This window comes from Balaenoptera musculus, chromosome 5 (genome assembly GCF_009873245.2).
Source record: "Balaenoptera musculus isolate JJ_BM4_2016_0621 chromosome 5, mBalMus1.pri.v3, whole genome shotgun sequence".
In the NCBI taxonomy this organism is placed as follows: Eukaryota; Metazoa; Chordata; class Mammalia; order Artiodactyla; family Balaenopteridae; genus Balaenoptera; species Balaenoptera musculus.
This window is the reverse complement of record NC_045789.1, coordinates 76,324,922-76,339,986: the sequence shown is the minus strand read 5'-3', so window position 1 is coordinate 76,339,986 and position 15,065 is coordinate 76,324,922. Positions and strand designations below refer to the sequence as shown.

Below are 15,065 nucleotides of genomic sequence, written 5' to 3'. Positions count from 1 at the left end.
AAATGGAGTCAGTTATATTTTAAGAATAAAATTATTAAAAAAAAAAAAAAAAGAATAAAATTATTTAATAATTCGTGAGGTCTAGTGAGGTAGGTAAGTAATGATATTTATCATTAAGAGAAAAAAGTACTGGCTTGTGCTGTGATGTTATCTACCATATAGAGTCCTCCCCAGAGCAGGAATAACAGTCCATGGAAAGTCACAGCTGGTTTCAATTACTAAGAAAAAAACGCAGGAGAAGAAAGTGGAACATTTTACTACTTACTCGCCTCCTTCCTCCATCTCCACTGCACCAATTAGGAAAAGAAAAAGGAGGTTCAAGGTTAGGGGAGGGAGGGCTTACACAACTAGCCACAGGTACATTATCCAGAGCTTCGTACAACTCTAAAGCATGAAACGGGCAATAGAAGGAAAACTCGACTGACCAGAAGAGTTAAGGGAGTGGTTCAGCAATGCAATTCTCCACTTCCATTCACATTCCACTTCCCCGCACATGAGAGGACATAACAACGCTGGTTTATATGCTAAGACCAAGTATAAATCACCTGTATATTGTTTTATTAGTGCTTAATGACATTTTCATAACATAATCCTACTTCCTTAGCATTCTGGAGTACAATCCTGTATCTCTCATACTTTCACAAGTACCTGACAACAAAATATGTGTCACCAGAAAACAACAGTCTGTTCATTTTCAAAGATGTTTCAGACACTCAATAATCATTCCAGATACTCTAGTGCTTCATTATTCACTATGTCCTTTTCAGTTCTCCCTCTTCATATGCCACTGAATTTTTTTTCAGGTCTCATAATAGGCACTACTGAAAGGGGACTGAAGAGCAAACTAGGGAAAAAAGACTATAAGAAAGCATCTAGCTCTTATAATGATGCTTTAGTCAAAATGAATTTGGGAATGAAATTGCTAAAGGATATCAGTGACCCTGAATCATCATATAAAATGGAAGAAGTCTCTAAAGATTAAAGAGGAGAAATGGAGTCCTAATTGTCAAAAAGAGAAAGGCAGATCCCCAGCTACAGAAATATAGAAGGAGAAAGGTTTGGTAACAATTCTACACAACAATATCAAGAGCAGGGCAAAAAGAGAGTATTTACAGATGGCCAACAGTCACATGAAAAGATGCTCAAGATGGCCAATTATTAGAGAAATGCAAATCAAAACTACAATGAGATATCACCTCACACCAGTCAGAATGGCCATCATTAAAAAGTCAACAAATAACAAATGCTGAAGAGGGGGTGGAGAAAAGGAAACCCTCCTACACTACTGGTGGGAATGTAAGTTGGTGCAACCACTATGGAAAACAGCATGGAGGTTCCTCAGAAAACTAAAAGTAGAACTACCCTATGACCCAGCAATCCCACTATTGGGCATATATCTGGACAAAACTATAATTCAAAAAGATACATGCACCCCAATGTTCATAGCAGCACTATTCACAATAGCCAAGACATGGAAACAACTTAAATGTCCATCGACAGATGAATGGATAAAGATGTGGTACATATACACAATGGAATACTACTCAGCCATAAAAAAGAATGAAATAATGCCATTTGCAGCAACATGGATGCAACTAGAGGTTATCAGATTAACTGAAGTAAGTCAGAAAGAGAAGACAAATACCATATGATACCACTTATATGTGGAATCTAAAACATGACACAAATGAACTCATCTACAAAACAGAAACAGACTCACAGACACAGAGAACAGACTTGTTGCCAAGGGGGAGGGGGGTGAGGGAGGGACAGAGTGGGAGTTTGGGGTTAGCAGATGCAAACTATTATATATAGAATAGATAAACAACAAGGTCCTACTGTATAGCACAGTAAGCTATATTCAATATTCTATGATAAACCATAATGGAAAAGAATATGAAAAAGAATGTACATATATGTATAACTGAATTACTTTGCTGTATAGCAGAAATTAACACATTATAAATCAACTATACTTCAATAAAAAATTAAAATAAAAAACAAACAAACAAACAAAAACCAAAAAGAGAGTATTTAACAGAAGCAGACAGAGATTCACTGAGATTAAACTATGCTGGCCTGAGCCATCATTTATTCTTTGAGTTACAGGACTAGTAGATGAGATGAATATTAGAAACAGGGATGTCTGGACTGTAACAAAGCACCTACCAAATTGTCTTCCGATAGGCTATGGCAGGGTTTTTAACCTCTGCATTACTGACATTTTGAGCCAAATAATTCTTGCAGGGGGCTCTCTGGTGCACTGTAGGATATTTAGCAGCAACTCTGGCCTCTACCAACTAGATGCCGCAGCATCCGCCAGTTGCGATGACCAAAAATAGCACTCCAGATATGCCAGATATTTTTTTTTTTAATTTTTATTTATTTATTTATTTATGTATTTATGTATTTATGGCTGTGTTGGGTCTTCGTTTCTGTGCGAGGGCTTTCTCTAGTTGTGGCAAGCGGGGGCCACTCTTCATCGCGGTGCGCGGGCCTCTCACTATCGCGGCCTCTCTTGTTGCGGAGCACAGGCTCCAGACGCGCAGGCTCAGTAATTGTGGCTCACGGACCCAGCTGCTCCGTGGCATGTGGGATCTTCCCAGACCAGGGCTCGAACCCGTGTCCCCTGCATTGGCAGGCAGATTCTCAACCACTGCGCCACCAGGGAAGCCCTATGCCAGATATTTTGCTGGAAGGCAAAATCACCCTTGATTAAGAAGCACTGATTTATGGCAAGATGGAGAAATACAAGATACGTAACAGTGGTTTCTGAGATTCATAACTAATTGAAAAGCTCTTCAGAAGAAACTGAAAAGCTGTATCCAGGATGCTGATATTCGATCACGTCAATTTTGAAAGGTTTCTTTACATGCCCCTTAATACTAAACAATTTTACTAATGATTCAGAAAGAAATACATAGATAGGTTTATCAAATTTGGAGAAGATATGAAATCAGATGATATAAAAAATAAGTGGATGAGGGGCATCCAAAGAACTACAGGATTCTTTCACACTGAAGCTTTGTGCAACCTTAGATTGAAAATTGATTCTTTGAGAGTAAGTTTTCTTAAGGTAAGTCAGCCCTAATATTAGGTAGTTTTGAAGATCAAATGAGACAGATAGGAAATATAAGCCATATAATAAATAATGTTATTCCATTCCATGAAGTCAGTCTAAAAGTGTTTTGAAAAAAATTTATAATAGTATACAAGACAAAATTTATGTTAACATTATTAAGGTCGAATTCTCTCTGCCTTTCACGTGGACACAGAGGTTTCAAGTAAAGTAAGGGATTCCTACACAGATGATCTGTAATTAAGAAAATACAAGGGACAATACAATACTAGGTAGTATTAATCTGGTGTAAGTAAATCTGTGAAAGTTTATAAATTGAATTTTTTAAAGTAGATTTTCTCTTTCTATAAGTTAGAAAGTAATGAATAATGCATATGAAATAGCACTACTGATTTCCAAACTTCACATTATTCTCCTTTCTAGTATACACAGTACCTAAATCTCCATGTTAAATCCTACCAAAACCTCTGACGTTTATCTCAAATTTCTCTCTCTCCCAGGAAATGTTTCCTGAACTTCCAAAATAAAAGTTACCTCTCTTATGCCCAAATATCCTTGGAAGATATTTTTATCACTGTTAATTGTTTCCTTGTATTACAATTTTTATGTAAAAGGCTTATCTCCCCAGTAGAGTTTAAGCCCTTGAAAACAGGACTGAGCTTTATTCTCTTATCTATTTCATAGATTGTCCAGTATGCTGTTGGGCACAAACAGTGAACAATCGTGTTTGTTAAATAAATAAATCAGTGAGAATTTAATATTGTTAAATGAAAGTATTCAAATGTAAAATTAAAAAAAAAAATAGATGACAGAATCAGAATACAAAAGCCTGGAATCTAACAAGATAAAAACGTAAGAGTTTCAGAAAAAATTTTCAGAAAAAAAATTTAATAAGGATAAACATAAAGTCCCTTTTCTGAACCTGAGAAGCACAAAGTGGAACACTCTTCTATTCTCCATAATACAGGTGAATAAACTACACCCTTAAAACAAATGCCACTTAACCTCAAGAAATTCTATTCTCTTTTAAGTGATAATATTCTTCATTGTGAATTGTCCACTTATTGATAGTTAAATATGTTCTATTACAATGAAGCATAAACAAGTATGTTCACATCAATAATCCAATATCCAAAATAAGAGTATGAGAAAAATTAAATGCATACTATTAAAATTTACTATGCAGAAGTTTAAAAGAATGAGATAGGAATCTTTTCTGTACTGAAAGAAAGAGAGGCTGGGGGGTGGGGAGGAGAAAAGGAGAGAAGGAAGGAGGAAGGGAAGGAGACATTAAGTTATGAAAAAGCAAGCTGCAGAAATGTTACAAGATGCCACTCTCAAATACGTGTATATATGTAAATATATATGTGTGTGTATATATATTTTTTAAATTTATATAGCTATGTAAGGCAAAAGGGATGGATGAAGGAATGGAACATTTTTTATCTGAACTGTTTCTTTTTCAGTGAAAATGTGTTACTTAGGTAATTCTGAATAATATTAATCTAAATAGTCATCCTCAAAAATCTAAACTTAGTTTCTTTTATAGTCTTATAAAGACTATAAATATTAATAGTATTAATTTTTTTAATTAATATTGATTTTAAATCCATATTAATTTTTGAACAAGTATAATGAAAGAAATATAATACACAGTTCTTAGGTTTCCTCTCACTTCAAGGAAATTCTCTGTCTCAGTCACACTGGGTTTCCCTGAAAATATCTAAGAGAAGTTCTCTATCCTATACAGAAATCTATTCCTATTTGTCTGGTACACAAAGCTATATGTCACTGAAAATTAGTACACACATTCCCCAATAATATTTTCTGCTGCTATTTTCCCGAGTCACAAGTCACTGATATTACATGGTAACCTGGAGAACACTACATTCCCAATTTTTTCCCACTTAATGTCCCCAAAATAATTATAGCTTCAAGAACACTATCAGCCTCTGGAATTATATGCTCAATAAAAATTACCAGTCATAACAACCCACAGAATGGGAGAAAATATTTGTAAATGAAGCAACAAACAAGAGATTATCTCCAAAATATACAAGCAGCTCCTGTTTGTACATTTTTTAATATAAAAAAAAACCCCAAACAACCCAATCAGAACATCGGCAGAAGATCTAAATAGACTTTTCTCCAAAGAAGACATACAGAGGGCCAAAAATCACATGAAAAGATGCTCAACATCACTAATTACTAGAGAAATGCAAATCAAAACTACAATGAAGTACCACCTCACACCAGTCAGAATGGCCATCATTAAAAAGTCTACAAATAACAAATGCTGAAGAGGGGGGTAGAGAGATGGAGAGGGTGTGGAGAAAAGGAAACTCTCCTACACTGTTGGTGGGAATGTAAACTGGTACAACCATTATGGAGAACGGTATGGAGGTTCCTTAAAAAATTACATATAAAACTACCATATCATCTGGCAATCCCACTCCTGGGCATATATCTGGAGAAAACCACAATTTGAAAAGGTACATGCACCCCAATGTTCATTGCAGCACTATTTACAATAGCCAAGACATGGAAGCAACCTAAATGTCCACTGACAGAGGAGTGGATAAAAAGATGTGGTACAGATTTACGATGGAATACTACGCAGTCATAAAAAAGAATGAAATAATGCCATTTGCCGCAACACGGATGGACCCAGAGATTGTCATACTGAGTGAAGTAAGTCAGACAAAGACAAATATCACATGATATCGCTTATATGTGGAATCCAAAAAAATGGTACAGATGAACTTATTTACAAAACAGAAAAACAGTCACAGATGTAGAAAACAAACTTATGGTTACCCAGGGGGGAAGTGGGGAGGGGATAAATTGGGAGATTGGGATTGACATATACACACTACTATGTAACTAATAAGGACCTACTGTATAGCACAGGGAACTTGACTCAATACTCTGTTATGACCTATATGGGAAAAGAATCTAAAAATGAGTAGAGATATATATATATGCGCATATATTCACTTTGCTGTACACGTGAAACTAACACAACATCGTAAATCAACTGTACTCCAATAAAAAATTTTTTAAAATTACCCGTCATAAACAATTCTCAAGATAGGGAAAACCCCCACCATTTCAACCAAACACAAGCAGCCCCTGATGAAACTGCATAATAAAAGGTCATCTGTGTCAAACAAAACTCAAGGTCTCTCACTTCATTAAACAACTAAAAGTAAACATATTTACCCAGTACAACAAGTATTTGGATTTTTACCAACCTACAAGAACATTTTACTACAGTCAATGGTTAGCTATGAAGATATGTATAAGCAATTTTTTTCCTTTTCCTGTAATATGGGAAACTAATGTAGTCAAAGTACTTTAAAAATCAGTAAGGGACTTCCCTGGCAGTCCAGTGGTTAAGACTTCGCCTTCCAATGCAGGGGGTGCAGGTTCGATCCCTGGTCGGGGAGCTAAGATCTCACATGCCTCGCGGTCAAAAAACCAAAACATAAAACAGAAGCAATATTGTAACAAATCCAATAAAGACTTTAAAAATAGTCCGCATCAAAAAAATATTTAAAAAAATCAATACGTAATAGAAGACAAATTTAATCAAACAAAGTGATGATGAAAAGTGTGTCATGGAGCTAAATGATAAGCCTAAAGATCTGTATAATAATACAGCCTAAAGAATTGTGTAATAGTACAAACAAAAGCACCTGAAGTAGGTTAAGTAGGGTATTTTCTTTTCTTTTTTAACCTTTTTTTTAATTAATTTTTATTGGAGTATAGTTGCTTAGTAGGTTATTTTCTAAAGTAAGGTTATTTCCAAGACTTCCTTGGTGGTCCAGTGGGTAAGACTCTGCACTCCCAACACAGGGGGCCCAGGTTCAATCCCTGGTCGGGGAACTAGGTCCCACATGCATGCCACAACTAAGAAGTCCGCAGGCCACAACTAAGAGCCCGCATGGCGCAACTAAGACCTGGTACACCCAAAGTAAATAAATAAATAAATATTTAAAAATAAATAAATAAAGTAAGGTTATTTCCTAAATATGTTTCTCATTGTTTATAAAGCACTGTGCAACAGGAATAAAATGCAAGCCACATTTTAAAAAAGGAAAAAGAAACAGATGAAATTAATTTTAATATTTCATTTATCCCAACAGATTCAGATTATTTCAACATGTAATCAATGCTAAAAAATTATTAATAAGATAATTTATCCTTTTTTTGTAGTAAGTCTTTGAAATCTATACTTCACACATAAAACATTCTCAATTTGGGCTAATAATATTTCAAGTGCTCAAAAGCCACATGTAGTAGTTCCCATACTGGACAAAGAACATCTATAACATAAGTGGGTCAAATACAATTTCTAAATTTCTAAAGCACAGTTATATAATCAAAAAAAGCCCTAAGTATCTAAGCAAAAGCAAATGTCTTTAGCATAATCTTAAAGGCAGATGTAGGTATACGATCAGGTCAAAATATAATAATAACAGTTAATATTACTGAGCTTTCAGTAATGTGCCAGACCCTATTTTAATTGCTTTTCAAGCATTATCTCATTTGATCAAGCACAAAGGCCTCTGATGTAGGCACTAGTAATACCCCCATTTTACAAACAAGGAAACTAAGACACAGGGAAGGTAAATGAAGGTTTAACCCAGACAGGAGGTTTTACTCAAGAGCTCATGCTCTTAAACACTACACATGCTATGCTGTAAGGAAAAAAAAAGTTGGTTTATAAAAGATAAAATATGGAATAGTAAAGAAAATTGTTTCTTTTGGAATTAACAGGTTTTTAAAACTGAATCATATCATATAATCCTTTTCCACAAGAAGCTCCAAACTCCAAAAAAAAAAAAAGTACAATTTTATTACCACAAATATTTTATTTAACCTTATACTGACAAATTGTTGTTGTGGTTTTTTTTTTTTTGGCCACGTGGCATGTGGGATCTTAGTTCCCTGACCAGGGATCGAACCCATGCCCCCAGAATTGGAAGCATGAAGTCTTAACCACTGGACCGCCAGGCAAGTCCCAATATACTGATAACTATTTATTTCTACAATATGAATACTTATTCATAACCAGCATTGAAAATTTGTATGTAGTTTTGGCTTAAAAAAATAATAATAAAAGAATTATTTTATGGTCAAGAAATTTCTAGTTAGTTTATTAATTTCAAGAAGCTGCACTTTTCTTTTTTTGAAACTCATTATATTTCTGATTTTATTATGCTAATTTTATTGCAGACTTCTTTTTAACAGTCTCATTCTCTTTTATGATGGGAAGGAAAAGGGCTTTTCTCCCATTCACCTATCATTCCAAGGCATAAAAAAGTATGAGAAGATAAAACAGGCAAAAAAACAGCTAACTTCTTTCCTGTATCTCAAATCCAGGAAAAAGCAGAATACTATGTAATACTGAACATCATATGAGATAGATATACTGTACCCCAAGATTTTTTGCTAAGACAAGATAACAACATTCACTTTCACATGTACATACCTTTGGCAGGGTGATATAACTACTGTCTAACGGTCATAAAAATTTCAGATAAGATGATAGTTATCTCTTCAGAAAATAACATTCGAAAATACCTGGTCTGAAATAAACAGTCCCGTGTTTAAGAAAACCTGTGATCAGAGCTTAAATTGTTTGACCCTTCTGTGTACCTAAAGTCACAAGATAACGATAGCCTTGATCCACAGTTGAAGGCCATTGCTGTCTGCACACTAACTTTGACGTTTTCAGGGTGTCACTGGAAAGCTTGATCACACCACCTTCGGTTACATAATAAACCTATCACCATACTGGTTTTAGTATCCCTCCCACATATTCAAAACTTGATAAAGGTGGCCAGATGTAAGAGGGAGCCTTTTAATGGAAGAGCGCATTTGCACAACGTGCCTGAGCAGATATTTAGCAACAGAATAGAAAGGTTCAAGAGTCAATCTGCCACAGGCCATAATGAAGAAATTTATCTCAGCTTACAAAAAATTTTACAGAAAATATGTTCTTGTCACTTAGATTTTCTCTTTGGTCATTTGAACAACTTTATCAAATACGTAAATGTTTCAGAGAGCCTACAAAGCTTCATCTGTGGGCTTCTTTCATTTTTATTTTTTCCTTTTGACAGCCTGTTATCTGTTTCAGGCACTGGGTCTGGCCCTTTCATATGCATCATCCCATTAAGTTTTCCCAACTAGCCTATTCAATTAGTGTTTCTGCTTTACAGAAAGGGAGACAGACTCACTGCCCTTTAGCCCAGTCACACAGCTGTTAGATGGGAACCAAGGATGTACCCTCCAGGCAGGGCTTCTGACCTTCCAGTCTCAGCTTCCTTCTACAATACCAGGACTTCTTTCCTGTTTCATTCCCTACTTACTGACCAATTTATCTACCATGAGTACCTTCATACTCTCAAGTAACAGCCCATACGTGTAAGCAAATTCCAATAACATTAAAACATTAAAGGTGGGGCTTCCCTGGAGGTTCAGTGGTTAAGAATCTGCAGGGGACACAGGTTTGAGCCCTGGTCCGGGAAGATCCCACATGCCGCAGAGCAACTAAGCCTGTGCGCCACAACTACTGAGCCTGCGCTCTAGAGCCCGCGAGCCACAACTATTGAGCCCACGCGCCACAACTATTGACGCCCGCGCGCGTAGAGCCCGTGCTTCGCAACAAGAGAAGCCACTGCAATGAGAAGCCAGCGCACCACAACGAAGAGTAGCCCCCGCTCGCCACAACTAGAGAAAGCCCGCATGTAGCAACAAAGAACCAACACAGCCAAAAATAAATAAATTTTTAAAAATTATATTAAAAAACCATTAAAGGTGAATTATATCTCAGTAAAGCTGATGTTAAAAAATAAAAAAATTTTATATGTAATCATGCTAATAACATCAGCTCTCCAATTATCCTAATAGTAAACCATAGATAGCATGGCTGAATGAAACCCACAGGTAATCCAAAAACCTAACCTATAACTCATCTCTCAAAATGTTTATAGATCAGTCCCTAAGTATCGCTAACTTTTAAGACTCTCATTACTTCACTCGTAGATTACCATAAATGCCTCAGCCTCCCCAATTATGACTTTTCTATTCTCCTTCCCACCTTAAATACTAGCAATCACTCTAAAATACTATTTTCATCATTCTATAACTGTTCAAAAACTTTAATGGTTCCTTTTTCCCTGCTATGTGGAATTCCTCTGCCTAGCTTCCAAGATCTTCCCTAAATGGGCTTCATTACCTCTCATTATTCCTCATCATGTGGGCAAGCAATCTCTTCAGTGTCCTGGGAATACATCAAGCCTTGTGCTGGATGCTGTGCTTTAAATAATCCCATCTTATTACCCAGACATGTTCTTTCCCTCCATCACGGGCTCATCCGTCAAGGGTTAGATCAAATCTTACCCTCTCCATCAAGCCCTCTCCCTGACTATTGCATATTGCAGCCTCAGGCAATTCCTATAGTACCTAGGAGTCTTTAATCATCTTTGTACCCCCAGCACCTAGTATCTAGGACGGAAAAGACAATCAATAAATGTCTGTTGAATGTAAGTTGTAACATGCTGTGTCAAAATAATTGTGGTTTTTACCCTGTCTCTTCAAACCAGGTGTATTCACTTCACTAGCAATACAAGTAGCAGAGTGTTAAAAATAATGGTGTCAGAGGTTTTCCTTAAGATGAACAAACCAATGAGGTATCAGACACTCTCATGGCCCCTTTAAGCATTTCTATATAGGAACTGATAAAACAGGTTCTGTGAATTTGAAGATGGTCTCCTCTAGGAGTTAACAATGCTAAAATCTAAATGACTTTATAATGCACCCATTTAAGTTTTTTTCCTAAGATGACAATATAATTCAGGGCTCCTCACCATAAAAGAATACTATCTATGAAACAATTATTTATACTATGAAATCTTAAGATTAGTGTACATTTATAAATGTCTTATTTTTTGACCAGTCAAAACAGCTCAAATAAATATAAGTACAATGACAATCATTTTTTTTAAAAGCCAATGCTAAAATCTTTTGTGTCACCAGGGAATATAAGGAATTTAGGTCACATCTGTGCTAGATTATAAAGCACAAATATGAACAGTCATTATATACTTAAGATTGTTATGACTTTAACACCCAAGATAAAAAAACTTACATTAAAAAGTTTTAAAACAACCCAATATTTGAATATATGATTCAAGACAGAGCTTCAACATATATGCTTCAATATACAGCACTTTAAAAAAATTCTAAGAACCAATTCCCCTGTAATTGGCCCTTAACTCACAGAAAATGCCAAAGATAATTACAGCCTTCCCCTGGTAAATATAATTCAACAAACCAAAAAAGGCAACAGAAATTCAGTTCAAAGTGAAGGAGGTACATTTAGATACCAACGAGAAGCTCAAGAACATAACACACACTGAGCTTTTTTCTAAAACAATAAACATATTCGGTACCCTTACCTGTTTCTGAAATGTATGTAACAGGATCCTGGTGTCGAATTTTAGCAGGTTTAGAAGACAGTGGCAATTTTTCTGGTCGCTTTTTGGAGTTTTTTACCTGCACTGTCTCCTCTGATTCTGAATCTAAATGACAGGAAAATTAAAACTTTGAAAAGAAATAGTATAATATAGTGTGTTTTTAAAGTGGGTTTTTTTGTGGTTTTTTTGTTTGTTTGTTTTTTGGCTGTGCCATGCATCTTTCGGGATCTTAGTTCTCCGACCAGGGATCAAACCCGGGCCCACAGCAGTAAAAGCACCAAGTCCTAACCACTGGACCACCACGGAATCCCCTTAAAGTGGTTATTATTAACCAATTCCTCAAGACCCTTTTCAAGGCAAATCTCTTTTATAAATTCTCATAGGTTGCCTTCTATCCAGTGTTAAGCCTTTGTATTACTTTTCTGTTGCTGCTGTGACAAATCACCACAAACTTAGTGGCTTAAAACAACACAAATGGGGAATTCCCCGGCGGTCCAGTGGTTAGGACTCTGTGCTTCCACTGCAGGGGTCACGGGTTCTATCCCTGGTCAGGGAACTAAGATCTCGCATGCCGCATGAAGCAGCCAAAAAAAACAACAAACCAACACAAATGTATTATCTCACAGTTCTGGAGGTTGGAAATCCAATTTGGGTCTCACTGGGCTAAAATCAAGCATCAGGAAGGCTGTGATCCTTTCTGGATACTATAGGGAAGAATCCATTTCCTCACCATTCTAGTTTCTAGTGACTGCTAGCATTCCTTAGCTCATGGCCCCCACTTCCTCCATCTTCAAAGCCCGCAACATCAGGCAAAGTCCTTCTCATGCTGCCATCTCTCTAATTCTCTAACCTTCTTCCATAGTCAATCTCTCTCTAAATCTCTTCTTCTGCCTTCCTCTTCTTTGTGACCACATTGGGCCCATCTAGATAATCTCCCTACTTTAAGGTCATCTGATTATTAACCTTAATGTCACCTACAATTTTAATTCCCTTTTGCCATGTACCTAACATATACACAGGTTCTATTAACTAGGGTGTGGACATCTTTGGGGGCCATTATTCTGTCTACCACAATCTAATCACCCAGAGCACTTAAATATAAATCAAGACAAAGTATAAATACCTCGTATACGTCTGGCACACAATAGAGGAGTTTCAGAAACTTTAGTGTCCTTCCTCTTCCTCTCACCATGCATTTTTAAATCCTGTCTCATACTGTTCTAAAATGTATCAAACAATTAAATTTCCACTTTCCCAAAAGATGGAAACTCCTGGGGAATGGTGATATGTACTTATTTCAAATTCTTTACAATTCTATACAGCAGTAAAAGACTCACGATAAACACTCAAGTACTTTTAGAAAATGAGTCAGAATCTTTGCTGTCACTGTCAAAATCCTGACAATCTATAAATGCTTCCTTAGGTTACATTTCTAATTTTAAGAATTCATACCAAATAGATCTTCTCCAAAAAAAGCAAAACCTAAAACTTCCTGAGTTCTACCATTATTTTAACATATCATAAAAGGCATGCATAAAAATGTACGTTCCCTATCTTAAAAGTACAGTTGATCCTTGAAGATGGGTTTGAATTGCACATGTCTACTTATACACAGATTTTTTTCAATAAATACGTTGGAAAAACTTTTGGAGATTTGCAACAATTTGAAAAAAGAGACAAACCACGTAGCCTAGAAATATCGAAAAAGTTAAGAAAAAAGTATGTTATGAATGCATAAAATATATGTAGATACTAGTCTATCCCTACATAGGTATAAGGTGATCTTTAATATAAAATTAATGTGTTAGTTTTCTGTTTTATAACTTTGCTTTCAAAGAATTACATTACTATACAGTATGCCTCTCTGTAACTGGAGAAACTGCATATCAGCCTATCTATCATCACAGGTGAGTTTTTTTTTAATGTAACAATGTTTCCAATACTGTATTATGAATATGACTAATACTGTATGCCAAAATTTTATAACAGATTCATTCATTAGTGCATAGGCTAGGCTATCATGAAGCAATTGTATCAATAACACTAGGCTACCATAAAGCAATCATACTGTTGCTTCTTCATTATCAATGCATGAATCGTTATATCTGTAAATAAATGCTAACTTCCTTTTCACATTACCTTTTCATTTTTGATGTCTAGTGTTAGTAATACATATAACATCTACAGTCTTTTGTATCATATTAGACGATATTGATGTAGGTACTGAGAGATGATTCATCTTGTAAACAGATGTCATAAACTTACAGTATCAATAAATACAGTACAGTACTGTAAAGGTATTTTCTCTGCCTTAAGATTCTCTTAATAACACTTTCTTTTCTCTAGCTTACTTTATTGTAAGAATATAGTAAAAAATATATATAACATACAAAATATGTATTAAGTGACTTTTTATGTTATTGACAAGGCTTCTGATCAGCAGTAGGCTATTAGTACTTAAGTTTTGCGGGGAGTCAAAAGTTATATGCAGATTTTCAACTACAAGGGGGGTTGAAGACCCAACCCTTGCATTATTCAAGGGTCAACTGTATATTCAAAGTTTTTAAATTGTGTTTGTTCCTTTCTAACTGCAACAAAAAAGGACCAGATCAAAAGCACAAAAATTATATTTTAGATCTTTGTTTCTAAAGCAACATTTTATGGCACTATTTTTCAAATTCAGTTTCTAAGAACCTCAGCTGAAAGAGAAGTTAATATGAATATTTTAAAAAATAAATATACCATATTCAAAGTAAGTTTCAGACACGCTGTATATACTATCTCCCCTCCCGAACAAAACTTTAATATATTAACATATTTTGGCTCTGATAAATTCTGTAGTATAATAAAGTTGTTTTCAACTTTACTTGAACATAGAGCCCTCTTCTCACAGCACAGCACCTGTTAACATCACAGAGAGCTGTGTGTCTCAGAACGTCAGTCTGGAAAACCCTGTTCTAACAGATATAAAATAGTCTGTAAACTTGAAAGCTCCTCAAAAGAAATATTACCTGAATCATAGATGATCCTCTTTTTCTTGTTTGGTTGCTTCTGCTTGAAGTCATCTTCTTTACAAGAACTATTTACCTATAAACATCACAGTATAATTAGAACACAGAGAAGCCCATATAACTTAGCTGTTTTTTCCTCATTAAATTTGGGCGCAATAGTTCACAACTGGAGGAACGCTGCCCTCCCAGGAAACATTTCTGCTTGTCGTAACTGGGGTGAGGGTGTTACTGGCATATAGTGGGTAGACGAGGGATACTACTAAACATCCTTCAATGCACAGGACAGTCCTCCACAACGAAGAATTATCCTGCCCCAAATGTCAGTAATGCCCGAATTATGCTAAAGAACAGGCCAGACCCATCATCAAAAAGATAAGAGATAACAAATGCTGGTGTGGGTGCGGAGAAAAGGGAACCCTTGTGCATCGTTGGTGGGACTGTAATCAGTGCAGCCACTACAGAAAACAGTATGGAGGTTCCTCAAAAACT

The 15,065-nt window shown here is 35.8% G+C and overlaps 1 protein-coding gene across 3 annotated transcripts in view; it reads right to left on the bottom strand.

Moving 5' to 3' along the window:
• The window catches only part of RFC1 (replication factor C subunit 1), a 73,774-nt gene that overhangs the window by 44,623 nt on the left and 14,086 nt on the right, over positions 1-15,065 (bottom strand). For all 3 annotated transcript variants that reach the window (XM_036852396.1, XM_036852398.1, XM_036852397.1), the window contains exons 3-4: positions 14,577-14,652; positions 11,548-11,670 (exon numbers count right to left, since the gene is read on the bottom strand). In XM_036852396.1, the coding sequence (XP_036708291.1) occupies positions 11,548-11,670; positions 14,577-14,652 (199 nt within the window). The remainder of the gene's footprint in view (positions 1-11,547; positions 11,671-14,576; positions 14,653-15,065) is intronic.